At 33.0% G+C, this 27,576-nt stretch overlaps 3 protein-coding genes across 3 annotated transcripts; all 3 read right to left on the minus strand.

Moving 5' to 3' along the window:
- Positions 1-4,994: 4,994 nt before the first annotated feature.
- LOC107538186 (olfactory receptor 6C75) lies at positions 4,995-5,933 on the minus strand. The gene has a single exon (XM_016214348.2). The coding sequence runs from the start codon at positions 5,931-5,933 to the stop codon at positions 4,995-4,997; it is 939 nt and encodes a 312-aa protein (XP_016069834.1).
- Positions 5,934-18,119: 12,186 nt separating this feature from the next.
- On the minus strand, positions 18,120-19,055 carry LOC107538188 (olfactory receptor 6C3). The gene has a single exon (XM_016214350.1). It carries the CDS (start codon positions 19,053-19,055, stop codon positions 18,120-18,122), a length of 936 nt encoding a protein of 311 aa, XP_016069836.1.
- Positions 19,056-23,717: 4,662 nt separating this feature from the next.
- On the minus strand, positions 23,718-24,659 carry LOC107538191 (olfactory receptor 6C1). Its single transcript, XM_016214353.1, has one exon. The coding sequence runs from the start codon at positions 24,657-24,659 to the stop codon at positions 23,718-23,720; it is 942 nt and encodes a 313-aa protein (XP_016069839.1).
- Positions 24,660-27,576: the final 2,917 nt, after the last annotated feature.

The following is a 27,576-nucleotide window of genomic DNA, read 5'->3' on the forward strand; positions in this document are numbered from 1 at the left end:
TATTTATTGAGTGTCATTGTAGATCTGGTCATTATCCTACTCACCATGCTAGATGCTCAACTCAGTGTACCCATGTATTTCTTCCTACAGAATTTTTTTTTAGGAACACCATTGACATCTGTCTGCATCCCTAGGTTCCTGGTCAGCATGGTGACTATTGGTAGAATGATTTCCTATGATGCCTGTTTGACACAACTACTTTTTATGCCATCTTTTTTACTGTACCAGAATGTTTCCTACTGACTGCCATGTCGTATGACTGCTATGTAGCCATCTGAAAAATCCCTGCGTTATGCAACCACTGAAAACAACAGAGTCTGCAGTCAACTGATTGCTACCTCTTGGTTGGCTGGGTTGTTCATCTCTCCTGGACTTATGGGTCTGAAGTTGGAATTCTGGGAGGCCAATGCTATTGACCGCCTTGCCTATGACTACTCTCCTGAAACTCTCTTGCATGAACACAAGGGTTATAGAATTGTTAAATTTTGTTTTAGCCACAGTCGCATTCCTGATTACATTGGCACTGATAATGCTTTCTTATGCAAATAAAATTAAGAACAGTTCTGAAGATCCCTTCTAGCCAGCAAAAAAGAAGGCATTTTCTTCTTGTTCCTCCCAAATGATCGTTGTCTCTATCTCTTGGCAGCTGTATTTTTATGTTTATTAAACCTTCTGCAGAGGAAAGGATAGCTTTAAACAAGAGGGCAGAACTACTTTTCACTTCAATTTCATCTGTATTAAACGTTTTATATATAATCTAAAAAATAAACAAGTGAAAGAACCCCAAAGAATATAGTAAGGAGCCCGGTCAGGCGTAGCTCAGCGGTTGAGAGTCGACCTAGGATCCAAGGGATCGGGGTTTGATTCCTGGTCAGGGCACATGCCCGGGTTGCAGGCTCGATCAATGACTCTCTCATCATTGATGTTTCTATCTCTCTCTCTCCCTCCCTCTCCTTTCCTCTCTCTGAAATCAATAAAGATATATATATATATATATATATAAAAAGATATATTAAAAAAAATAGAATATAGTAAAGAATGCATCTTTACTGCTTTAAAGTAGTATCTTTGGTATTTATAAAAGAATACTACAAAGCTTATTGAAAATGGCAGCCTATATCAGCTGCCCTTTAAATACATTCTTTTCTAAAAAAATTTAAAACAAAAAATAAATATATATTCTTTTCTTGTATTTTTTATATTATGATAGTGACTACCTTCACCCACAAAAAGCCCTATAATCTATTGCTGATTTGTTCATCTTTAAAATATTCCACTATGATTCATTTTAAAAAGCAAATACCTCTATATTTTTTAAATGTATGAGCTCAAAGTACAGATCACTTGTGAACTCTGTATTAATTTGATCTTATGACTCACTAAAACATATTTTACTAAATAAGTATTGTTTCCAGAAACATAATAGTGAACTCAAATAGAAAGTTCACATAATAGTGAACCTAAATAGAAGGTTCATGTTCAAGCTTAGTGATGATACTTAAAAGATATTTCCAAATCTACATTCTACAGTATATCAAAGAAGGCTTTTTTAATTAGGAAAGATGGTTTTATATAGGAAGTTAAAAGAGCCTAGGTAGATTACCCTAATGTCGTACTGTAAGTAAATGTAAGATATTAAATTTGCGTGTAAGTTTTAAAATCCAAGTAAAAACTGGGAAATAATGACTTTTTATGTAAGTGTATTGACATTGACTAACTTGGAAAAACTTGAGAGTACATAACAGTTGTCTTAAAATATTTGGATAGCCATTCTTGGAGGCAGAAAAATTGGTTCTGTAGAAGTCTAGGGACACAACTGAACTCTATTTTTGAGATTTTCAATATATATATTTTTACTAACATAGAACTATTTCTATTTTTCCATGTGCCTTATTTTCTCTCACTAGGGTGTCTTTCCACATGCATCCTTGGCAAATATGTTCTCCCATACCATGGGGTCCTGTGTATTTTGAGGCTGATTTCTTTTGCTGTGCAGAAGCTTTTTAGTTTTATGTAGTCCTATTTGTTTATGTTTTCTTTAGCTTCTCTTGCTCTAGGAGATGTATCAGTTAAAAATTCCACTATGTGAGATGTCTGTGACTTTACTGCCTAGGTTTTCTTCCAGGATTTTTATGATTTCACCACTTATGTTTAAGTCTTTTATGCATTTTGAGTTTATTCTTGTGTATGGTGAAAGTTGGTGGTCTAGTTTCATTTTTTTTCATGTACTTGTCCAATTTTCCCAACACCATTTATTGAAGAGACTGTCTTTACTCCATTGTATGCTCTTGCCTCCTTTGTCAAATTTAACCGACCATAATGGCGTGGGTCTATTTCTGGGGTTTCTGTTCTGTTCCATTGATCTATACGTCTGTTGTTGTTCCAATACCAGGCTGTTTTGATTACAATGGCTTTGTAGTGTAGGGTGATATCTGGTAAAGTGAACCCTCCAACTCTGTTCTTCTGTCTCAAGATGGCTGCAGCTATTAGGTGTCTTTTTGGGTTCCATATAAATTTGGGGGATATTTGTTCTAGCTCTGTGAAATATGCTGTTGATATTTTAATAGGAATTGCATTGAATTTATAGATTGCTTTGGGTAGTATAGACATTTTAATGATATTAATTCTTTAATCCATTAGCATGGTATATTCTTCCACTTGTTTATATCTTCCTCTATTTCTTTTTTCAGTGTCCTGTAGTTTTCAAAGTACAGATCTTTTACATCCTTGGTTAAGTTTATTCCAAGGTGTCTTAATTTTTTACTTGCAATTGTAAATGGTGTTTTGTTTATTTTTAGTTTCTCTTTCTGAGAATTCATTGTTGGTGTATAAAAATGTCATTGATTTTCAATGTTAATTTTGTATCCAGCTACCTTGCTAAATTTATTTATCAAAGCTAGTAGTACTTTGATGGAGTCTTTAGGGTTTCCTATGTACAATATCATGTCATCTGCAAATAATGACAGTTTTACTTTCTCCTTTTATGTTTTCTTTCTGTCTGACGGCTGTGGCAAGGACTTCCAGTACTATGTTGAATATTTGCCCTGACTGGTGTGGCTCAGTTGGTTGGGCATCGTCCTGTGCACTGAGAGGTTGCCAGTTGGATTCCCAGTCAGGTTACATGCCTGGGTTGCTGGCTTGATCTCCCTACCCTGGCAGGGGGAGTGGGGAGTGCAGGAGGCAGATGATCAATGTTTGGTTTTCACATAGATGTTTTTCTCTCTCCCTCTCCCTTCCTCTGTCTCTAAAAATCAATTAAAAATAGTATTTTATTTTAAAACATAATAATAATCCTTTTGGAAAGATTTATAGTGATTTCCATATGTTTACACTTATTGACTTAGAATATGAGAATCAACTTCTTTATGTAATTTTCTTTTGATCAACAGTATCAACTTTCTCTTATCCTTTTATTTTCCTCTTTCTTTCCTGTCTACCTACATACCCATCTATCATGTTTCATACATGTAGTGTACATTCATTTGGTTAACATTTGCATGTTGCTTTCCCACACTCTTGATTTTCACTTTGCACTTCTGCTTACTTATTATAGTCTTATAAGAGCAAACTTGTACTGTTTCATTTATTTATAAAATACTCTAATAAACAATCTATAATCAAATAAAATTGTTTTTAATTTTCATTTTGTTGTAGTGTTGTGCTAAGTATGTTTAAAAAAACCCCAAAAACCCATCCCTTGAAAGTACAATGGTAAGAAAGAGGTGAATGCTTAAGGACACTCCTGTCTATGAGCAATAAAATGAGGCATTTCTATTGTGGACTTGAAAAATATGTAGAGATTTAACATTCGCCTACATATCAGACCAAGCTGCAAATCAAGAAACCAAAGTCAAATTCAATTGCCCTGTATTTAGTTAGACATAACTACTGTCCCAAGACAACCATTTTTAAAAAGAGATTCATTAGAGTAGAGGGACTCATTAACTACAGGAATTAGACTTGAACACATTTTTTTTTTTTTTTTTTTACCTCTGAGTCATTTTCTCAGATATAAGTGAGGGAGGTAGATCCATCTGTGAAAATGACAATGGAAAGATAAAGGTAGTACTGTAGATTTTCTAATTAAAACAAACAAACTAGGGCATAAGTAATTTACATATTTTCACTTCTAGGATACTCCCTGGAGTCAATATCTCACACCAATCTCGGTTCTGAGTTTGTCATTTTTTCATGTCAGTAAGAAAGACCATTTTTTGGTATCATTTGAAAAACTTTGAATATAAAGTAAATTTTATCAAGATAACTTGCCTTTATAGACTACAGTTTTCCTTTTCAAACATGACTGGCAGATATAGAGAAATCTTCAGTTAAATAATGTATTATTTTAGGAAATATTATCAAAGAAAACTAAGGTAAATTTTGTCTCCTCTATTGCACCAAAACTTTGCTATTTTTTTTCTAGGAAAACTGATACAAAAATCAATACAACCTCATTTCCAATTGCAAATATAATATTTTTGACAGCACGTTAATTTAATTTCTATTTCATTTTTCTAATCTTTTAACTAAATTTTATTGATAAATTCTAGTAGACATGTTTAATAATTATTTTAATCATATAACATGTTTTCTTGGTGACACAGAAGAATACATTTGAGAGATATCATTTAATATATATATTTTTATTTATTTCACATAAGTTTTATATTTGTATGAGGTTTCTAGTAAGCTTCTCACATTATAGCAATGTTTAAATGTTTTTAATGAAGTCATAATCTACCTTGCTATGCTATGAAAAACCATAAAGATTATTGATTTATCTAAGATTTAATTACAGAGGTGAGAGATTTACCATCATCTATATAACTTTAAATACTTAGGACCCAGTTTTTAGGCAAATAAGAAAAACAGGTATTGCTGGTATATAAACATATCTAACTAAAAGGAAGAATTTAGGTGTCTGAAGAATTTACCTAGAGAAGGGCAGAAGGTTTTAATTCAGCTTTGCTTTCAGGGGTACATATTTCACATAATCACTTATTTGAAGGAAAGGCCATTCTTTGGACCATGTTCTTGAAGGCTTGTTTCACTTGCTGATTTCTTAGTGTATATATGAAAGGATTTAAGAGAGGAGCCACTGAGGTATTGAGCACAGCTACTCCTTTGCTTAAAGTCACCCTCTCCCTTGCAGAAGGCTTAATGTACATGAAAATGCAGCTGCCGTAAGAGAGGGAGACAACTATCATGTGGGAGGAACAAGTGGAAAAAGCTTTTTTCTTTTGACTCATGGAAGGAATTCTCAGAATTGTCCGGATAATATATGTGTAGGAGAAAGTAACTAGTGTTAAGGACACCATGATTGTTACAACAGCTAAAGAAAATGCCATGAGTTCTAGAAAGCGAGTGTTTGTGCAAGAAAGCTGCAGAATTGGAGAAGAGTCACAGAGAAAATGATCAATTATATTGGAGGCACAGAAATCCAATTGCAGAAGCAGAATTATTGGTGGGCAGATGATCAGCAATCCTATAAACCAGGAGCTAAAGACAAGAAGGGTACAGACTCTGCTGCTCATGATGGTGGTGTAATGCAGAGGTTTGCAGATGGCCACATAGCGGTCATAGGACATGGCAGCCAGGAAGTAAAATTCTGTCACCCCAAATAAAATGAAAAAAAATAGCTGAGCCACGCAACCATCATAGGAAATGGATCTGTCCCCCGTCACAATACTGACAAGGAATCTGGGAATGCAGACTGATGTGAATAATATTTCTAGGACTGAGAAATTTCGAAGGAAGAAGTACATTGGAGTCTGCAAGTGGGGATCAGAAAGGGTGAGGGCAATAATGATCAGGTTCCCAGTCACACTTAGAATGTAGTTAGCAAGGAGGAACATGAAAAGTACCACCTGCCACTGTGGGTCATTTGTCAATCCAAGAAGAATAAACTCTGTTACTTCTGTGTGATTTCTCATTATATGCCTTCTTTTCAATTATATTCTTTGATTTAGCTGTAAAATAAATGAAGAATAAGAAAGCTATGACACCAACAAAGGGACACACACATATGCACACACTTAAAAAAAATTGCTGCCTTTTTCTTTTAAAGAAAAAAATGATTTTTTAGTACATAGAAACAAAATACTTTAAAAATTCTGTTATGTATTATGGTGTATATTAATTCATCATTCCTATATTTTCTTCATTGTATTGTTATACATTTCAGTGTAAATCTCCTTCCTCTGAATATTTTGATATATTCCTAAAAACAAGACAATAAGAGGCTATTTCCTTATCAAACAAAACTCTGAGAGCTTCCCCCCCCCATACTACATAGTTGTTGAAGATACACATTTTTAATTTTACTATTGAATAAGCATTTCTCTTCTTTTTCTCAATTCACACTGTTACAATTTAAGGAGACAACTCAGTGGCTTATCTGGCACAGTAATGTGCTTTTGAAAATAGCATCAGAGGCATTTAGTGAATGGGAGGGTACCCAGTCTAATTTCCGTACCTGCACACAAAGCATTCTAATTTTAATCAATAATCTGTTATAATGGTCTTTTGTAAGATAGTAAGTATATTCTTGAGTGTATTGTTATTTACCACCTATTGTGAGTCTGCTCCTGATATTAAAGCAAGACTTTTACTTAAGTCCTAATTTTATTTTTGTAAACTGCAAGTGCTCTTACTTATTTCTAAACTGATTTAGAACTCTCCCACAAAGTTGCCTGTTCTTTTTTGAGGGGTAAAAAAAGGTAATAGCTTAACATTAAGGTTAAGTTTGGGGAAGGCAAAGATGATTACTTTTTTCTTTTTTTTTCCATTTATGACTTCCAAAATAATTATTTTTATTTTAAACAGGAGAAAAATAAAATGTTAACACATGTACATGGGGTATTCACACAGACACAAAAAATCCATGAAAATTCCCAAAATGGTGAGGCAACAATAGGTAAACAAGACATTTTTGGGCAAAGGAGAAAGAAGGGGAAATGGGGTATTCAATTTCAGAAGTGAAAATGGGCTATTTATAGGTAGTTGAGGAAGAGTGGAACATGATAATTCTTGACGTAAAACAAGATTTGCTTAATTGTGTTTCCTGTTTAAAGTTATTATTTTCCATAAAAACTTTAGCTGTGTTGTCATCTAAGATCATTTTAAAAAATACTTAAATGTTTAGTCACTGTTTTTATCTTTTCCCTTTGTATGATGGGTGCTAACCTTCGCTATGTATAAAATTTACATTGTGCATAACTAAAGCATAAAGTATATCTGCTTAGTGTTAAGCATATTAAATAAAGCTTTTGAAATCTAGTACAAAAATAATTACACGGTGTCTTGAATTTATTATTCTAAAACTGGTATTAGAGGATATCTAGATAAGAACACAAAAAATCATGTAGTTTTATCAATCACAAAATATGTATGTCACAATGAACAATAATGTTGCATAAAACAAATAAATTATAGTAGTTTTAAAATTTGCTTAATTTACATATTTTGTAAAATTTGTGAGATTCAGTTTCTTTTATACATAGTGTTGAGATTACTTGTATAAAGCAAAAATATATACTTTTGAGGCAAAAACATATTTCTGAAAGAAACTATCAAAGATGTACTTACGTTTTTGGTAACTATGGCTGGTATTTGCCAATGTCATGAAAATGCCTCTTGACTTGTTTAAACATAAGTGCTCTGGGATTTTTCAAAAGACTTTGCAATTCTTCTTCTTTGTCATTTTATGTTTGTAACCAAATATCCAAAATTATGATAATAAAAAATAATTCTAACAGCTCCCCTACAATGTTAATTTAAAAGAGCATACATCAACTCATTTCTATATATAAATCCAAATTTCTCTAAAAGTCTGGGGTGCCAGATATTTCCTATCTAGGCCATTTAAAGAAGTATTATCTTGACACTTGAAGTAAGCTATGGTTAAAATGAAAGCTTATGTCATATTTTTCCAAGCTTGGTGGGCAAGGCGATGTGATCTTTTGTGCAGAAGTGGTTGTTCAAGCTGGCCATAATTTTATCCGCTCCTTTTACACTGGGCTCAGGGGATCAGTTGATGAGTAAACAAAAGGCACCATGGAGCTGGTGACCTCACGACGCCAATATTAAACAATGTTCTGAATGAGTACACAATTTAGAATAGAATACTTAAGTGATAGTGGCCTCAAATCAGAGCAAAAACTATGCAGAAGGATTTGCATTTCTATAATAATTGATAATTTCACAAGAAGAAACATAATAAAATGAAACAGACGTTAGCAGTTTATAAATGACAACACCTAAATTGTGAACAAGCGGGGTTTTCTCTAATCTTAGGGAAAATATTAAGAATTCATGGCGATGTTTTAGAATGAGGCTGAGGTTTCCATTATTCTACACCATCAGAGCTGTCAGGCTTGTCTTTAATGTTTTACATATTTCCACTGAATGATAACATAGAAAAACCTGATCATGATTAGAATCACTACTACTTATTCATTCAAACATTATTTGTTGGATCCTGATGTGTTGCTCTCAAGCTTAGTTTCTGAGAATGCAGAAATGACAAAGATAGCTTTTTGCATAATTTCTAAGTCTTACAGGAAAGTGTGAGAATTCTACATTACAATATTTTTGAAATTTCAGATTCCCTTTCTCATGTGTAATATAAGCAATATTCTTCCTAGGCATCATCTTACTATTCACCCTTTCATCTTAGAAGACATTTATAATATCCCATTTACATTCATTACTTGAGAAATATTTAGTTTTTATTTAATCTGTGAGTTCCATAAAACATTTTGTTCCTTGAAATAGTTTAAATTAAATAGAAATTGTGATTATTTAGTGCTTTTAAATGTTAGACACTCTCTGCATAAAAATTTTAAGATTATTTTTACTATTTCTTTGGGAGACAAATGAAGCTATTCTATGTATGTAGTTAACCAATGCAAAATGCATCCTGAAGTAGAGACTATTAAGCATAACGGCTGTTTAAATTCGAAGTATGTTGTTTTATTAATGATCAAAGTCAAGCACTTGAATAGTGTGCTGTAAGCAGGATGTTGAATTACAAACATTGCACACACATAGTATGATGTTTCCCTGTAGGCCTTAGTATTATTTAAAATTATACATTATGGAGAACCTGTTATAAAATAAAGATACATGGAAACTTGCTTTATTTATTTATTTTTAAATTTTATTTCAATTTTTAAATCATCATTTACCCCCTCTATGCCCTCTCCCACCTCCACCCTGGCCCCACAGTCACCACATTGCTGTTCACATCTGTGACTTTTTTCTCAATCCCAACACCACCACACCAACCGCACTCCCCCCCCCCCAAGAGCTGTCTGTTGCTATCTATGAGTGTGTCTCTATATTGAGTGGTAGTTCAGTTTGTTCATTAAATTCCACATATGAGTGAAGTCTTATGGTACCTGTCTTTCTCTGGCTGGCTTATTTCACTTAGCATAATGTTCTCCAGGTCCATCCATGCTATCGCAAAGAATCCTTTTCTTCCTTGTTATGGCAGAGTAGCATTCCACTGTGTAAATATACCACAGCTTTTTTTATCGATTCATCTTCTGATGGACACTTGGGCTGCTTCCAAATCTTAGCTATTGTAAATAACACTGCAGTGAACATAAGGGTACGTATGTTGTTTCAAATTAGTGTTTTGTGTTGTTTTGGATAAATTCCAAAATTTATCCAAAGTGATTTTCTGTATTTAAATTTAGAAGTTTAAGTTTTTTAAATTAAACTTACTGGGGTAACATTGGTTAATAAGATTATATAGGTTTCCAGTGTACAATTCTGTGATACATCATCTGTATGTTGCATTGAGTGCCCACCACCCAAAGTCAAATCTTCCATCACCATATGTTTGACCCCTTTACCCTTTGCTATCTCCCCACCTACCTCCCCTCTGGTAACCACCATACTGTTGTCTGTGTCTATGAGTTTTAATTCCAAAAGAGTAATTGTCTTCTGAAGGTTTAATTTTCTGGGTTATGAAATCATCATAAGTCAACCCTTGCATTTAAGATGGGCTCGTTTAGTAGTTTTGTGAAATAATAAATTATCTAAATAGCATTTTATTCTGAAATTCTAAGATTCCCTTGCATACATTTATTTTGCAAGGCTTCTCCCCACCCCAGGGAATTGGTAAGTGGTTTATTTGGGGAGCATACCCTATTTTGAATCACTGTTCCTATGTTTATTGGCCATATATAAGTTCCTATGAGTTTTTATGTCTCATTCTTTTAAAAGAAGAGAAAATCACATTCACTTAAAGAGACTGTTAAAATCTTAGAGAGATAGGTAAAACATTTACCATACTTAAAAACAATATTCACATGAGGAAAGTCCATATTGCTTTTCTAGAATTATTATTTTTTGTATAATAAATTAAATCAATCAAATAGCTCTTTCAGAGAAAGGAAATAATTATTACTTGTTGCTTTCTGTTTCTTTCCACATGATTCACTATACACTTCTCTAATTTTTACAACTGTTATTTGCAATCATGATTCTCTTTGTCCAGAATATCCATTTAATTATATTTATTATTTTACTTAGAATTCTTACTGGATTACTGCAAATGTTGTGAGCAAACCCATCTTCATATTGATATAGCACTTAGTATGCTTTATAAAAGATTAACTCATTAAGGTTTACCTTTTAAACTGTTACCTGAAATCCCATGGGGTGAAGATGGTATATTTTATTAATTCAAATGGCTAACATATGCTTGCAACTTAGTTGCTTTAAAATATTTAAAAATAATGTCTGAATGAATTTTCACAATCATGTGAGAATTAGAAAGAAATTATATCGACAAGATTCTTATTCTGCTTATCCAAAGCTGTTAATATCCACAAATAGATATTAAATTAAGAAAAATACTACATGAAAACACTTACTTTATTATTTACAAGGTATCATCCTGGAGTGTTCAATATATAGTATTATTATTGGTTTTCTTTGATTTGTACATGGACTTATTTTGAGAAATATGTATCAGTGTTTCCTGGATGTAGAATAATAAGTGCTTGAAATAATTTGACATCTCCTAGTAATCTAGACTGTGGTCATTAGTATAAATTCTTTCACACAGACCTGAGAGAATAACATAAAGAGTGGTCCGCAGGCCCCAGCCAGTTTTCCTGTGGTTAGAGCGTCCCAGGTTTGATCTGGCCAAAGGCACATACCTCGGTTGCAGGCTCAATGTCTCTCTTACATCGATGTTTCTCTCTCTTTCTCCCTCTCTCTTCCACTCTCTACGAAAAGCAATGGAAAAAATATCCTCAGGTGAAAATTTTTTTAAAAAAGGAGTGGTACACAGGTAAAACTAAATTGATGACCAATCCATGATTCACAATACAGGTTGGGGCTAGAGGGAGCCGTACTGGAGGAAGTTTTTGTGACCATCCTAATTCTATTCCCAGTAACCTTATTTACTCAGGAAATAATTTGATTTTTTAATAATGCACAATATAACAACCAAGAAAGAAAATAGAAGTGAAAACTAAGATGACATCCAAAGCAGAGAAGGGTTATCAAATGCTTATGACTTAAGGGTTAAAATGAACAAACATTTAGCAATTATTGTGCAATTGACCATAATTCTGCTAGAAGAGGTAGAAAAACTGACTTTTTTTTTTTGTCAATGATAACATTATCTGGCCTATAGGTAACTTAGACCTAAATTGTTGCAATTTATCAAATTAAATTTTAATTATGTTATTTTGTTCTCCCTGTTAGAATATGAGATAACTTAGGGCAAGAATCATTCTTTTTCATCACTATATCCCCAGCACCTGTCGTAAGTAAGTAAAACCTGAGTGAGTTAATCACACATTAGAAAATCCTTTAACAATTCTAATATTTAATATGAATTACTCATAATTGTTACTAGTGAAAGCCAGTATAAAAATCAAAGTAATCCTATTACTCTGGCTTTTGAGATTAAAGAAAAGTGATTTAAACCCCAGTTTGAAAACTACAATCTCTGTGACAATGAACTCTTAACCTCAAATTACTTCAGTTCATTCACTTATAAATTAGAAATAATGTTTGCTTTCTAAGAGGTTTTTAAAAATAAATATTGATAAAAATTAAACAAAATGAGGTAAATGAGGCAAATATATAAACAAGATGTGATATTGAATGTGTGATTTTGAGTGTGTGATATTGAATTTGATTTAGTTTATGACTCTTCTATGATTGTACAAGGAGTCCTTATTTTCCTCATAGAAATTCTATACTTAAGCTAGGAAGGTTAAATGCTTATATGCCCTGAATTTTGGCAAACTAGAGGAGAGTTTTTTGTGATACCAGAATGAAATGGTAGAAAACACTGCTTTGGATTTCTGGTATGACTTGATTGTCTTCTGAAATGGACAACATATTAAAGACTGATGAGGAGTTTTATTCCAATATTGACTCTGAATTGAGGAAAACCCTTCCCATGGCGCACGACTAATACCATAGCAATATTTGCTATACGTTCCTTTTATTACTTTTGACTACTTTCCTTCACTGTATCATTTACTTCCATTAAATCCTAACATTAAATTCCTTTGCCTATATTTGTGAATATGACCTCTTTTCATTGTGAGAATATTTATAAACCAAGAAAATAAATATTTGGCAATCAGGCATTGTATATTTTTAACTTGTTTATTTTCACATTTTATGCAACAAGAGATATACATTTTATAAAGAGAATATAATACTCATATACTGTATATACACATGTGTAGTATGAACTTTACATTTAGCAATTTAGCCTTATTTCTCCACAGTTATAAGTATGGACATAAACCATGTGTGCATTTAATGCCAGGTGTGAAGATTATTTATAGTATTGAAAGGTGAGAATATATGAAATTGGGACAGAAGAAAAAAATAAGAAAGAGTGAACACAGCACTAGTTAACACATAGGACAATACATAGACATCAAGATGTGTTGAATTTATAAGCAATACATGTTAAAATAGACGTTAAAAGTATTTACTCAACATATTTCACTAGAAATAGTGAAACTAATTTTCTACTTATGAAAACTCTTTTCATTTGCCTTTATTTTTGTACCCAAATAATAACTCTATTTATATTTTGTATCTTAAACCCTTTAACAATAATACAGGTAGCAATATTTTTTGAAATTTTATTGATTACCAGGCATTGACTATACACTTAAATTGTCTCATTTTCCTCCCCAAAACAGACAACAAAAAAACCTTTGAGGTAAGCATTATTATTATTTGTATAAAGAGTCTGACACAGAAAGAAGTTAAGTGTCTTTTCTTCACCACATATGTATTTGTGAGCAACTCAGTCTTTATTGGTTTTCTTACAGGAAAGGGGAGTGAGTTTCTATCTCACAAAGCACTGCATTTCATTTGAAAAATTCTATTAGACATGTTTCTTTTCCATATCTTTTCTCAGACTCTTAGATGCTGAATTGCCTGTCTCTCTTCCTCAATCACTCTCATTCTCTAATTTTCTACCCTTTTTTTAAAATTTATTCCTAGTTCCTAGTAGCTTTCCAGCTTTAGAATGACTTATACCCATTATACTTCTCTCCACAAGCTAGTAGGACATGTGATTTTTTTTAAAAAAAATTATCTTTATCATTGAAAGAATTATATATGTCCCCTTTTCTTCCCCATTGACCCTTTCTACCCACTGCCCTGCCTAGGACATCTGCTTTTAAATATTGTATCCAATTATGTTCAAGCATTTATGAGGTTGATCAGTGACTAGGTTTTAAACTAATGAAATGCATAGTTCAACTACCAGGTTTCACTCTCTGCAGAGAGTGGAGGAAGAAATTCAATTACAAATAATATTTTGCTGTAACATGTTCAAAATCCAAAAATTACATTTATTAAATCAGAGTGATTAAAGTATCCAAATATTTTAATACTTCTCTGAAAACCACGCAGACTTATCACAATATTATTGACTGTATTTCCCTTCACCTTTTTCACCCATCTCCACTCCTGCCCCTCTGGTAACCATTCCCTTTGGTCTCTGTTTCTATGACTGTGTTTTTGTTTTGTTTTGTTTTGTTTGTTCATTTATTTTATTTTTTTAGATTCCAAATATAAGTGAAACCACACAGTATTTGTCTTTCTCTGTCTGACTTATTTCACTTAGCATAATACCCTCTAGGTCCATACATGTTGTCACAAATGGCAATATTTCATTCTTTTCTATGGCTAATAGATTAATATCCCATTACATACATACATACATATATATATATATATATATACACACACACACACACACACACACACACACGATATGTTCTTTATCCATTCATCTATTAATGGGCACCTAGGTTGCTTAAGTAACTTAACTATTGTAAATAACACTGCAATGAACATAGAGGGTGGATGAATTTTCAAATTAGAGTTTTTGCTTTCTTTGGATAAATGACCAGAAGTGGGATTGCCGAGTCATATTGTAGGTCTATTTTTAGGTGTGTTTTTTTGAGGAATCTCCATACAGTTTTCCACAGTGGCTGCACCATCTTTCAGTCCCACCAACAGTGCACAAGGGCTCCCTTTTCTCTATATCCTAGCCAACAGGTTCTTTTCTTTTATTTTTTTATTGTTGACACTAGCACATATGTCCCCAATTTCCTCCTCTCTTTGCCCATCTTCACCCAGCTCCCTCCCCTTGTTCCCTCTGGCTATCACCATATCTTTGTCTATGGGTTATGCCCCCATGTTGTTTGTCTAATCCCTTCAACTTCTTTCATCCAACCAACAAGCTCTTTGTTGACTTTTTGATGATAACTTTTTTGACAGGTGTGAGATGATATCTCATTGTGGTTTGGATTTGTGTTCCCCTGATGATTAGTGATGTTGAGCATCTTTTCATTTGTCTGTTGGCCATATCTCCAGTTCTCAGAGGTTATTTTTAGCAAGAAGTGGTACCTGGAGCCTAAGATCTGGATGCTTTGTGGGCTCCTTGCTATTGGGTTATCATTATTCTTTGGAAATTTCATGGACAAATCATGAGAAAATAAATGCATTTACAAAAATAAAAGTCTTACATCAACATTTCTTATTCCAGTCCATTAACATAGAATTTTTCCACTTTTCTTATACCACTTTTGTATCTCTTTTCTTCTGCACTGAGAAATCTGTCTCCAACAATCTATTTACTTATCACTTAATTCTGACACACACACACACAAATAGTTTCTGAATTGTTATACTCATTATTATTATTAAAAATCTGCTAAATAAAGTTTAAAAAAATTTTTGCAGTGTCAGTACTACTAATGACCAATTATCAGAATACTATCTTGAAAATTTATTTGTATCAATTATTTATTTTTCCTCCTACAGGATTATTGATTTGTTTTACAATTATGTTCACTTGTATAAGGCCCCCCCCCCCATTCTTGCTCATTTAATTTTGTCTTTGGAATATGTGAAACAATAAGAATATTTTTAAAGTTAAAACTATTTAAATAGGTATACTCAACATGTACCACTTATATTTATTTTATCTCTCTTCATGCCCAAGTGCATGATTATAGAAGCTTTATGTTATACTTTAATATCTCTATGGTTAGTTCTCTTATATTGCTCATTTGCCAAGATATCTTAATTATTACTGCATGCTTGATTTTCCATATAAAATTTATTATTTGAAGTGTCAATGACAAATAGGGATGCTATATGGCACTTCTACTTTGCCACAACTGGGAGATTCATAGCATGGACTGCGGTTATGGAGCAATGTATTGCAGATATACATTCTTCTTTTAAACAGTGCTTTCTGGCTTGCTACTAGGACCTAGTAGAGTCTAAAGGTCAAGTCATAGGACATCATCAATTGACAATTAGATTTGAGCTTACTCTAATGAACTGAATGTTATTGGACCCTCTGAGTTATAATGCTAATCATTCACAGCAGCGATCTATCATCAAGGGAGATAGTGCTTTGGAGATCAAATTTGAACTAGTCCAGAAGGCACAAGTAAGGCTATGAACAGATGACTCAGACTTCTTTGAATCAAATTTCTCCTGTATTTACATTCTCTCCCTCTATTCACATATATGGCCTTATTGGGAGTACCTAATAATAAGTTAACCAAGAAATAAAAATATATACTTAGTTACAAATGTTCTGTACAATATGCTAGCATCCACTCAAAAGCAAATTATTGATAAATAAAATATATGCGATGTAAACAATGTATATTTTTGAAATGCTAGTACAGCTAGCCCTGCCAGCATGGATCAGTAGTTGAGCATTGACCCATGAACCAGGAGTTCACAGTTTGATTCCCAGTCAGGGTACATGCCAAAGTTGTGGGCTCAATCCCCAGTAGGGGTATGCAGGAAGCAGCTGATCAATGACTCTCTCATCACTGATGTTTCTACCTCTCCTTTCCTCTCTCTGAAATCAATTAAAAAAGAATACTGGTATAGCTATATCAATATTAATCAATGTAGAAGTTACTGAAAAAGTGTACTTCAGAAAGAGAACTGGTGGTTTTTCATAATGATAAAAAAAAAAAAAGCTATGTTCACTGAGAAGATAACAGTTTCAAATTTGTGTCTGCATAAAAACAGTATTAATATTTAAAAAAATAAAAAATTGATATTACTACAAAGAGAAACAACTCCATAGCTGTATAAGGAGATTTAAAGAACTCAGTAGTGATACAAACAGTTAAAGTACATATCTAAATAATGTGATTAATAAACTTAACCTAGTTGACTTATATAGAACACTGCACTCAACTATCATTACATATAATTTTCAAATGTACAAGAAATGTTTACAAAACTCTGACCATATTCTAGCCCATCAAGTCAGATTCAGCTAATTTAGAAGGATTTAATTTAAAGAAAGTATGTTTTGTGACACTGTATGAGGATTTTTTGAAAATTTTATGCTTCACAGAACATATTTATAGTAGCAGATTGAGGCCAATATAGCTCAGTGGCCCTCCCCCAGGAGGAAAAGAGAAGAGTAGACCATGTGTCCAATGTTTGGGCTTTTCAGGGGCTGTCTGAGGAATGGTGTCTGTCTAGCCTGTCTTGGAACACTTATGGTATACTAGATGCCTGAAAGCTGCTGAGAACAAAATGAGCTGGGTGGCACGCTATTGCTTCAAAGAGCTGAGTTACAGACAGAAACAGAGAGAGCAAGAGATTAGGAGCGTTATTTAAAAAAAAAAAAAGGGGGCAAAATCTTCTCATTGGGAATCTCCAAACACAAGTCTGAGATGTTGTCCTCAGAAAAGATTTGAGAGGCTCCCAGAATCTCTAGGTGGCCTGAATAGTGATGGTCTTCTCCTGTGTGAATCCAGTTTAAAAAGACTAGGAGAGGAGGTTGTTTTTTCAAATGTGTAGGTAAATGTCCCAGTCTAAGAAATGAAATAAATCTTTATTAAACGGACCCTTAAGAAGTGAAGGTAGAGGAACACTTAACAAATAATTCAAAATAACTGTCATAAAGCTGCTCAATGAGTTCAAGGCAGCAGCATGTGTTTTAGTTTTATTGCATCTATTCTGAAAATTGTAAATGCAAATATTCTCTAAAAAATGCTAGAAACACAAACTTTCTATAAATAATACTTAACATCATGATCACTACTTATCTTGCAAATATGAACTAATTTTTACAAAGTATAAAGCTCTACATTTAAAGTGCATGCACTAATACATATTACCTCATACAACTGTATTTAACATATAATAATACAGAACATTTAGATCCTTTAAATGTTAAAAAATTACCAATGTCATCTTGAAAATACACAAGAACTCTGCTTTTAATATACAATGTGATATTATATGCACTTTTTAGGGACTGATATTAACAGAATTATATTTTTTACATTACACTCTAGAGTATTTCTCAAAGAAATATACTGCATTTCCAGAAAATTCTATAGGAGACATAAACTTAACTATATTTTTAAATAAGTCAATTAAGAATGTATTGGATAAACAGTATGGAAGTGGAAGAAATGAGAAAACGTTAAATTAACTGTAATGTGGCATATAAAGAGACTATATAGACCAAGCATACTTACACATATGTTTAGGAATTTCAAGATTTTACTTAATTACTCTTTGGGAGTGCCCTTTATTTATGACAAAATAAAAAATTATTTATTTATAGAAAATACTACTCTATAGACCATGTCTTTGAAGGCTTGTTTTACTTGCTGGTTTCTCAGGGTGTAAATGAAGGGGTTGAGCATGGGGGCAACAGAGGTATTGAGAATAGCTACTCCCTTGGTCAATGATGCCTTTTCTTTGGCAGAGGGATTAGCATACATGAATATACAGCTTCCATAAGAAATGGAAATGACAATCATATGAGAGGAACAAGTGGAGAAAGCCTTTTTTCTCTGACTGGCTGATGGAATTCTGAAAATAGTCCTGATAATGTACATATAAGATAAAATCACCAATGCCAAAGTAAATAACAAAGTAATCAAAGCATAGTAAAAACCAATTACTTCTAGGAGCCATGTATCTGAGCAAGATAGTTGTAAAAGCGGAAAATAGTCACACGCAAAGTGATCAATGATATTGGAAGCACAATAATCCAGCTGGAGGAGAAGCATGAGGGGAGGGAAAATGGTCAGAAAGCCTCCCATCCACGCACACAGCACAAGCAGGGTGCAGAGTTTCCTGTTCATGATGGTTGAATAATGAAGGGGCTTGCAGATAGCAACGTAGCGGTCATAGGACATGGCAGTTAGAATGTAAAATTCAGTCACCCCCATGAAAATAAAGAAAAATAGTTGGGCTGCACAGTTATTATAGGAAATAGTCTTATCCCTGGTGATAATTGCCCCTAGAAACCTAGGAATACATACAGTTGTAAATGAGATTTCTAAGAAAGAGAAGTTCCGGAGGAAGAAATACATAGGCGTCTGTAGATGGGAGTCCACCAAGGTTAGGGCGATGATAGTCAGGTTTCCAGTGACACTTAAAATATACGTGATAAACAAAAAGAGAAAAATCACAATCTGAAGGTCAGGATCATCAGATAGACCTAGGAGGACAAACTCTGTGATTACTGTGTGGTTCATTTCTCTCTCTCTCTCGCTCGCTCCCTCTCTGTCTCTCTCCCTTTAAAGGTATTTAGGTGGAAAAAGTATTAAAGAGAGGAGATGAAAGATATGATTCATCAGGATCAATATCATCATTGATACAATTTGAAAACATGTTTTATAACCCATACTGATTTTATTTCATTTTTTTTGGCCATCTCATTTGCATTATGTCTTAATACATATTTATGAGTTCTGCTTTATTTACTAGTTCTCTCATTTTAAATCTAGCAGAAGTGAGGAAATTTCTTCATACAATAAATCACATCATTGAGAGATGGTAAATAAAATGAATACTTCTTGCAAATCATATTTTTCTTGAAACAATCATGAAATTTTCATGTTCTTTTTTTCTGTTATGTATTTATTAGAGGGTACTGCCACCTAAAAACAAAAATGAATGATCTTAATTCTATCAAAAGATAAAAGTGAAATTTGGAAGACTAAAGTAACAATCCATTACATTTTTTATAATATAAGAAGTCAATGAATGATTTTCTTAAAAAATAAAATAGAATTTTAATTTTTAATTATTATTTTATTTAATTATTTTATCTTTAACATTAATATTTATAAGTGTATTTATCAAGATAATATAGAACATTCTATACATATTATGTAATAATATATAATAAATGTACACATTACATACATATTATGCAACAATGTGTATATTTATTTTAAGATAGAATAATTAACCTAATTATCTTATTTAACAAATAGTGAACATATTCACTTACTGGTTTTTCTTATAATTCCATCAAAATCATTAATGTTTGGCATCTTCTATGATTTTTTGTAAATGTACATATAGGAATATTTTTATTTTTGAGCTTAAAGGAATATGCAGTATTTATCTATCTATTTTTCATTTTGCACTGAAGCACAAATTGGAAAAATAACTACTTGCCTCAGATCTTAGCAGCTCTGTCACTCAGATTGTAGCTTGGTGCATTTTCCATTTGAATATTCTTCTTTCTGAGATATTAAACTTTATGAAAAAAATGGTTTATTCTCTTGTAATTCGGCCCCACATTTTTCTTATATATGAAACCTCTGATCCATGAAGATATTTTAGAACTATATATATATATACGAAAACTCCCCCACTCTTCCTAACCTATTCAGTTAATTCCCAGCTGTGCTAGATATACCATGCTGTAGAGTTGGCTTGCTAAAGTTGTCAGTTACCTTCTTCATATATTAGATTCAAATTTCTGCTGTGAAAGATAGAATGTAAAATCATTATTTTTCTGCCAGACACTAGCAAATTCACACTAATCAAATTTGATTTTATTTTTTTCTCTATTTTATGATGGTTCAAGGGAAACAGCTCAGGAAGTAGAAATGGAAAGTCAGAAATCTTAAGAAGATGTGGAAATGCACTATGGTCCTCTTCAATACTGCTGACCTAGAAGTTTAAGAAAGCAACATTTGAAGAGAGAACTGAGAGAGATATTCCAACATTGGGTATTATGAGTATAGACTCTTAAACTAGGATCTGGCTTTTCTCCAGTGGCACTATAGTTCAAATACTCCAAGTCTACTTGTTTTGACCTCAGAAAAAAGTTATGCATGGATCTCTTGGGGACAAGACAAGGTCCAGGCCACATTTTGGCTACATTATAGACCATGAGGGATTTCTGGAAGCCATCCTTAGATTTGTCAATAGCCTCCTACCTCTTCTCATAGTGAATATCCCTTGAGAAAGGTTATGTTCACCTTTGAATCCCACAGAAGACTTAAAATGTTGACTTTTACAAAATAATTACTTCCATTAATCACAATTACTTAATATTTCATGAGTAATAAACATAGTTGTGATCTCCACTTTCTTACAAAAATACAACTCTTTATTTATATTTAATAATCTTGAAATATAAAAATTTTCTACATATACCTTTTTATTATTTATCTTTTGGCTTTGTTAATATTGGGGCATCAAGAAATGATGTTATTTTATAATTCTAAGTTAAACAATAACTATTATAATGCACATATTGTGCTCACAATATTTTCCTCACAATTTTTAATGCTGTTGCAGAGCTTAGCTAACTTAGCTCTCACTACAAATAGCAGTACTTAACTGCAGTGTCAGTTTTGGCCTTCTTTTCTGCATCTTGGCCTTTACATTTATTTATCACATTTTTAACACTCTAATGAGAAATATTACAAAACACTATTTTTATTTATTTGAAATTCTGGTTAATGAATTATTATTAATTATTTTTGAGTTAATGTTATGTATTCTGGTAAAACACAATGAATATTTTATGTTAAGTGAAATAATCAGTTTTTATTGTTGTTCTTTATCTTTCCCAAATATTTTGATAATAAAAATTATATGTAATCAGTTAATAAGCCATACATTTGTTATGTAATTATATAAACTAATAATAGAAATTATATAATTTAATGTTATATATTAAAATAAATAACTAAACATGCATTTTAACATAAAAAATACAATAATGAATTTATACAATCAAATAATAATACAGTCATCAATGCAGAATTAAATCATGGCTGGGATGCCAGTCTGTTTGGGAATTACTGGAAGAGAGGAATTAGAAAAGAGTGTGGAGAAAAATAAAAGAAAAAGGTAGATATAACTCAAATCCATGACAGTGCATGTGTGTTATGTGCCATTGAGTTGGCTCAGATTCTGAGCAACCTTATGAATGAATGAATGATATCTACAATGTCCTGTCCTCAATAGCCCTGCTCAGCTCCTATGGACTCATGTCCTTGGCTTCTTTTATGGAGTCAGTTAACCTCATTCTTGATCTTCCTCTTTTCCTGCTGCCTTCTCATTCCTTTCCTACTTCCAAATTTTCTTCTTTTTTTGGTTTCTGACAATTTGATTATAGTGTGTTTCAGTGTGGATTTCTTTAGCAAATTTTAAGTATACAACATAATTATTAGTAACTATAGTCACCATGTAGTACATTAAATCTCCAGAACTTATACATCCCACATAAATGAACCTTTTTCCCTTTGACTACCACCTCTCCATTTGCCAGTCACCATTCCACTCTGTTTTTGAGTTCAAGTTTTTAAGACTCCACATATAAGTGAAATCATGTAGTATTTTTCTGGGTCTGGCTTATATTTCACTTACCATAATGTCTTTCAGATTCATTATGTTGTAGCTTACAATAGGATTTCTTTACTTTTTAAGGCTGAATTATATATAGAAATATATAAACTCATTTTTAACCCATTTATTAGTTGATGGACACAAGGTGCTTTTATATCTTGGCCCTTATAACTAATGTTGTAATGAAAATGAGAATGCAGATACCTCTTTGAAGTATAATTTCATTGGTTATATATGAAAAAATAAGACTATTGGATCATATAGTAGGTCTATTTTTAACTTGGGGGGAACCTCCATACTGTTTTCCATAATGGCTGCATCAATTTACATTCCCACCTCAAATGTTTCTGAGGATTCCCTTTTCTCCATGACCTTGCCAAAATTTATCTTTTGTGTGAGGTGAATCTTATTATGGTTTTTAATTTTCTATAAAACTTAAATGATTTTGTTTAGAAATAGAATAATTTGGGTATATGCCCAGTTTCAAACAAATCAAAAACTTGAGGACACTCTCTATATATAGAGTATCTCCCCAAAAATGTACACACACTTTAATAGCTGATGACTCACTTAATTTTTGCTTCTTTTCAGTGTTAATAAGCACTGACTTTATAATCACTCAAAGTGTGTATACATTTTTTGGGACACCCTGTATATATTAGTGAGAAAGCAGAACTTAACCTTCTATGGAATTAGAATAAACTTATCCTACATATCTAATGGCTGCTATTTCTAATAGATAATTTATATAGACATATTCTATTAAAGTGAGAAACAAGTAATATTTCTCAGTGATTAAATGAAAGCATTCACATTTTTCAATAAATTATAAGTCATTTAAATTTTTTTCCTCGAGAAACTCCAAGATAGTGAAGAGAAGAATATTCTTCACTGTCAAATATAAATAAAAAATCATAAAATTATATTTTTGTGTATAATAAGTAAAAATGTATAAATATTTTAAAAGTATCTCTGCCATTCCTGGTGACTATTTTTTCCTACACAAAGCTCAAAATACAATTTTACTTTTAAAAATAATTATTGTTTAAGAATTTGTAATATTGTATACCTAATACTAATATAACCAATATAAGATTGTATACCAACTATATATAAATTAAAAAATAACTTTATTGGATGAAAGAAGGTGAAGGGATTAGCCAAAGAACATACATGCATCACTCATGGACACAGATAGCAATGTGGTGATGGCCAGAGGGAAGGGTGTGGGGCTGGGTGAAGAGGGGCAAAGGGGGGAAATGGGAACATCTATAATAGTCAACAATAAAAATAAAGAAAAAAATTAATTTTTTCAAAGTTGTGACTAAGTGTTTAGAAGAATGAGAGTCAGAAAGAAATAAGAAAAGTAGTTTAAATTAAATGGGAAATATATAAAACAAAAAGAATTGTTGGAAAAAAACAAAGGGAATGAACAAGGATGACAGGGAGTTTATTGTGATTTGAAGAAGATACTGAAATGCCATGTTTATATTTTTTAAATTTCCCTTTCCCTCAATGCGTCTCCGATTCATTACACCACATTATTTCATTTGTTTGTGAAGAATGGTCTTCCTTGCTATGTTCATGAAGGCTTGCTTGACTTGCTGATTTCTTAAGCTGTAAATAAAGGGGTTCAGCATAGGGGCTACTGAGGTGTTTAGCACAGCAACTCCCTTGCTCAAAGACACCCTCTCTTTTGCTGAAGGTTTGATATACATAAAAATGCAGCTGCCATAAGAGATGGAGATGACAATCATGTGAGATGAACACGTAGAAAAGGCCTTTGTCCTCTGACTAGTAGAAGGAATTCTTAAAATTGTTCTGATGATATATATGTAGGACAGACATATCAATGCCAAAGTGAACATTAGAGTAAACACAGCACAGGCAAACCCCATTATCTCTAGGAATTCTGTGTCTGAACAAGAAAGCTGCAGCAGGGGGAAGTAATCACAGGTAAAATGGTCAATAATATTTGTCCTGCAGTAATCTAGGTTTAAGAGCAGCATGAGTGCAGGGAATATGATGAAGAATGAAATTAGCCACGAAGAGAAGACAAAGAGTGTACAGATTCTTCGATTCATGATGGTCATGTAATGCAGAGGTTTGCAGATGGCCACATAACGATCATAGGACATGGCAGCCAGAAGGTAAAATTCAGTGACTCCCAAGAGAATGAAAAAAAATAACTGAGCAATGCAATCATTAAAAGAAATGGTTTTATCTCCTGAAATAATGGTGGCCAAGAACTTGGGTATACTGACAGTTGTGAATGAAATCTCCAATAAGGAGAAATTTCTGAGGAAGAAGTACATGGGGGTCTGGAGGTGGGAATCCAGTAGGGTGAGGGTTATAATGGTCAGGTTCCCCGTGATGCTGAGCATGTAGGTGATGAAGAGAAAGACAAAGATCAACACCTGGAGCTCGGGGTCATCCGACAGTCCCAGGAGGATAAACTCTGTCACTTCTGTGTGGTTTCTCATCTTCAGTTGCTTTTCTGTTTTTCTCCTGCCTGATCTATAGGACAAAGCACAGGAAAAAAACGCATGAATTGTGAATTAACAAATACCCATGTGTAGAACCAGAATTGGACTGAAATAGTACGTTATTTCACCTTCAGGGGAAATTTAAAGGAAACTGATAATAGCAATGATCCTTCATTTCTTCTTTTTTACTGATGAAAACTCTTTGGTAAGGCAGGTGTTAAAAAATTCAGTATCACAAAGCCTGAAGTGACAGGTCTGGGATTTGTTCCTAGACTTTTCTGACTCCAAATACAACCTGTGAAGTTTCAGAGATGTGTCCACATAGTTTCTTCCCAATGAGACTGAGCTTCATGCTATTGCTCCATTCCCTATATCCCTATATGTTTCCCATTCTGTGTAAGTTAAAAGTTTAATTACAGGCCTGGTAGCCTTGGCTCAGTGGTTAGAGCATCAGCCCGTAGACTGAAGGGTCTCAGGTTAGATTCCCGGTCAAGGGCATGTACCTACATACCTCGTGCCTCGGTTGCAGGCTCCCTGACCCTGTCGGGGCCTGTGCTGGAGGCAGTCAATCTATGTGTCTCTCTCACATCGATGTTTCTCTCTCTTTTTCTCTCTCTTCCCCCCCTTCCACTCTCTCTAGAAACCGATGGAGAAAATGTCCTCGGGTGAGGATTAATAAAAAAAGTTCAATTACATTGAGAATCCTCAAAAATGAGAAAGGTATTGTATTCTTAAATAAAAAGTGACTTTTGCCCTTAGCCATTTATCAATTTTGTTAACACTCAGTTTTATCAACTCCTGCTGCACCTCACTGGTAGTCAGAAACACTAATGCCATTGTCACAGGCCATCTCAGGTGTGAGGCATAGAGAGGACAAAGAGGTAGAAAATAATTTAAGTAAAAAGCATTTAAAACTGAGGCTGATTACATCTGAATTATTTTATGACATTTCAGCATACCTATGTGCCATTTGTATGGCCTTTATTCCTATGCAACCTATTTCCTTTTATATTTAAAATCATAATTATTATTGTTATTATTAAAATTTTCCTTTCAGTTAAAGAATTAGAGAAGTGCTCTCCAGGAGTACTTAGTAACTCCAAGAACGCTGGTGTTAATAGTTTAATTTCTTGATTTGTATGTGTTTTATTTTTTTATTAATTTTTAGAGAGGGGAAGGAAGGGGGAGGAGACAGAGAGGAGAGAGAGAGAGAGAAACATAGATGTGAAAGTGAAACATCGATCGGTTGCCTCCCGAATGTGCCCTGACCAGAAATCAAACCCGCCACCTTTTGATGTTCGGGAGGATGTTTCAACCAACTGACTCATACTGGCCAGGGCTATTTGTATGTGTTTTTAAAATACTAAATTTTAATTTTTGTTCTTTTAAAAGTAAAATTTAAATGATATTACCATAGATATTTTCATAAAGAGAGTGAGGATATCTAGATGCTAAGTGAATCTTAGTCTTGTTCTTCCATTTTGTGTGCATACTGACCTCTCCCATCATGGTGCGTCTGTCTTCTCTACCCTGTCACCACCACCTACCTCCCCTATACAATCCTCCTGTCACATCTTGAGCTAGAATTTGATCACCACATTTGAAGCATGTTAGATATTTGCAGCATGTCCACATTGCTACCAGTGGCCAGTTTTGGTGCTTGTTTTTTTTTCTCCTCATTAGTAACAGCAACCTTTCTGAGAAAGATTGTGAAGCTTGCATTAAATAAAATATATGTGTGGCCTAACCGATGTGGCTCAGTGGTTGAGCATCAACCTATTATCCAGGAGATTGCAGTTCGATTCTGGGTCAAGGCACATGCTGGGGTCGTGGGCTCCATCCCCAGTAGGGACATGCAGGAGGCAGCCGATCAATGACTCTCTCAACACTGATGTTTCTATCTCTCTTTCTCCCTCTCTCTTCCTCTCCCTGAAATCAATAAAGATATATATGTATATATGTATATATATATATAGATATATATATAAAGATATATATGTATATATGTATATATATATCAATAAAGATATATGTGTATATATGTATATATATATATTTAAAAATAAAATATATTTGTGTAAAAGTATTTGTACTTAACAAATTTCAATGACACCCAAAATCATCTCCTTCCTTATTTCCACATTAGGTTTAGTACCCATTGTATGAGTTCCATAAGAGTCTTGTATTCATTCTTCCCAACCTACCACATACATTATGCTGAAATCTCTCGTGAACTCTTTCACTACTCTTTGCATTTATGAAAGTTAAGACAGTCTTACCTTCAAAGATATTGCAACACAATCCATTGCCTAGTGTAGTCATAGTAAATTTACAATAAACACTTTTCTAATTAGTTCCTTAATTGATGTTGAGTTTGCTACTGAGTCACATACTGCCATCAGGTGCAGTTCTCCATCTTATATTAAATTCTAGGCTTTATTTTATGTACGTTGTGTCTTTGTTTTGCAAGATGTGTTTTCCTATTTTACCAACTTTTCAAGATGTATTCATCTACTTAGCTAAATTATCTGTATTGAGTACATTTATAACAAAAGACATGTAAAGAAAGCAATTTTTTTAACCTATAATTCAAAAGGAAACTTCATAAAACATTATTTTAAAACCAAAGGAGCTCTATATTACAGGATACATAAAGTTTAAAGGATCAAAGGATGTTCCTCTGAGAGACTGAGATAAGAGACTGAAACTGATTCCATTTATTTCTGGTGTGTTTTGTTGTTTTTAATAATGTTAAATGTTGCAGTGGGTGGAAATATCCCTTAGTAATGCAATAACTTTGAAAGTTTAATTGCTTCAATTTTTTTTCTACGTTTATTGAACTCTCTCTTCTATGGTTAAATCTCATTAGAGGCTAGGCATTAGAAAAATTTTGCAAACCATATTTCCAAAGCAA

Source organism: Miniopterus natalensis, chromosome 2, assembly GCF_054644295.1.
Source record: "Miniopterus natalensis isolate mMinNat1 chromosome 2, mMinNat1.hap1, whole genome shotgun sequence".
Lineage (NCBI taxonomy): Eukaryota > Metazoa > Chordata > Mammalia > Chiroptera > Miniopteridae > Miniopterus > Miniopterus natalensis.

Excerpts from the sequence above, each read along its gene's own strand:
- LOC107538186 (XM_016214348.2), bottom strand. The coding sequence starts at position 5,933 with ATGAGAAATCACACAGAAGTAACAGAGTTTATTCTTCTTGGATTGACA.
- LOC107538188 (XM_016214350.1), bottom strand. The coding sequence starts at position 19,055 with ATGAACCACACAGTAATCACAGAGTTTGTCCTCCTAGGTCTATCTGAT.
- LOC107538191 (XM_016214353.1), bottom strand. The coding sequence starts at position 24,659 with ATGAGAAACCACACAGAAGTGACAGAGTTTATCCTCCTGGGACTGTCG.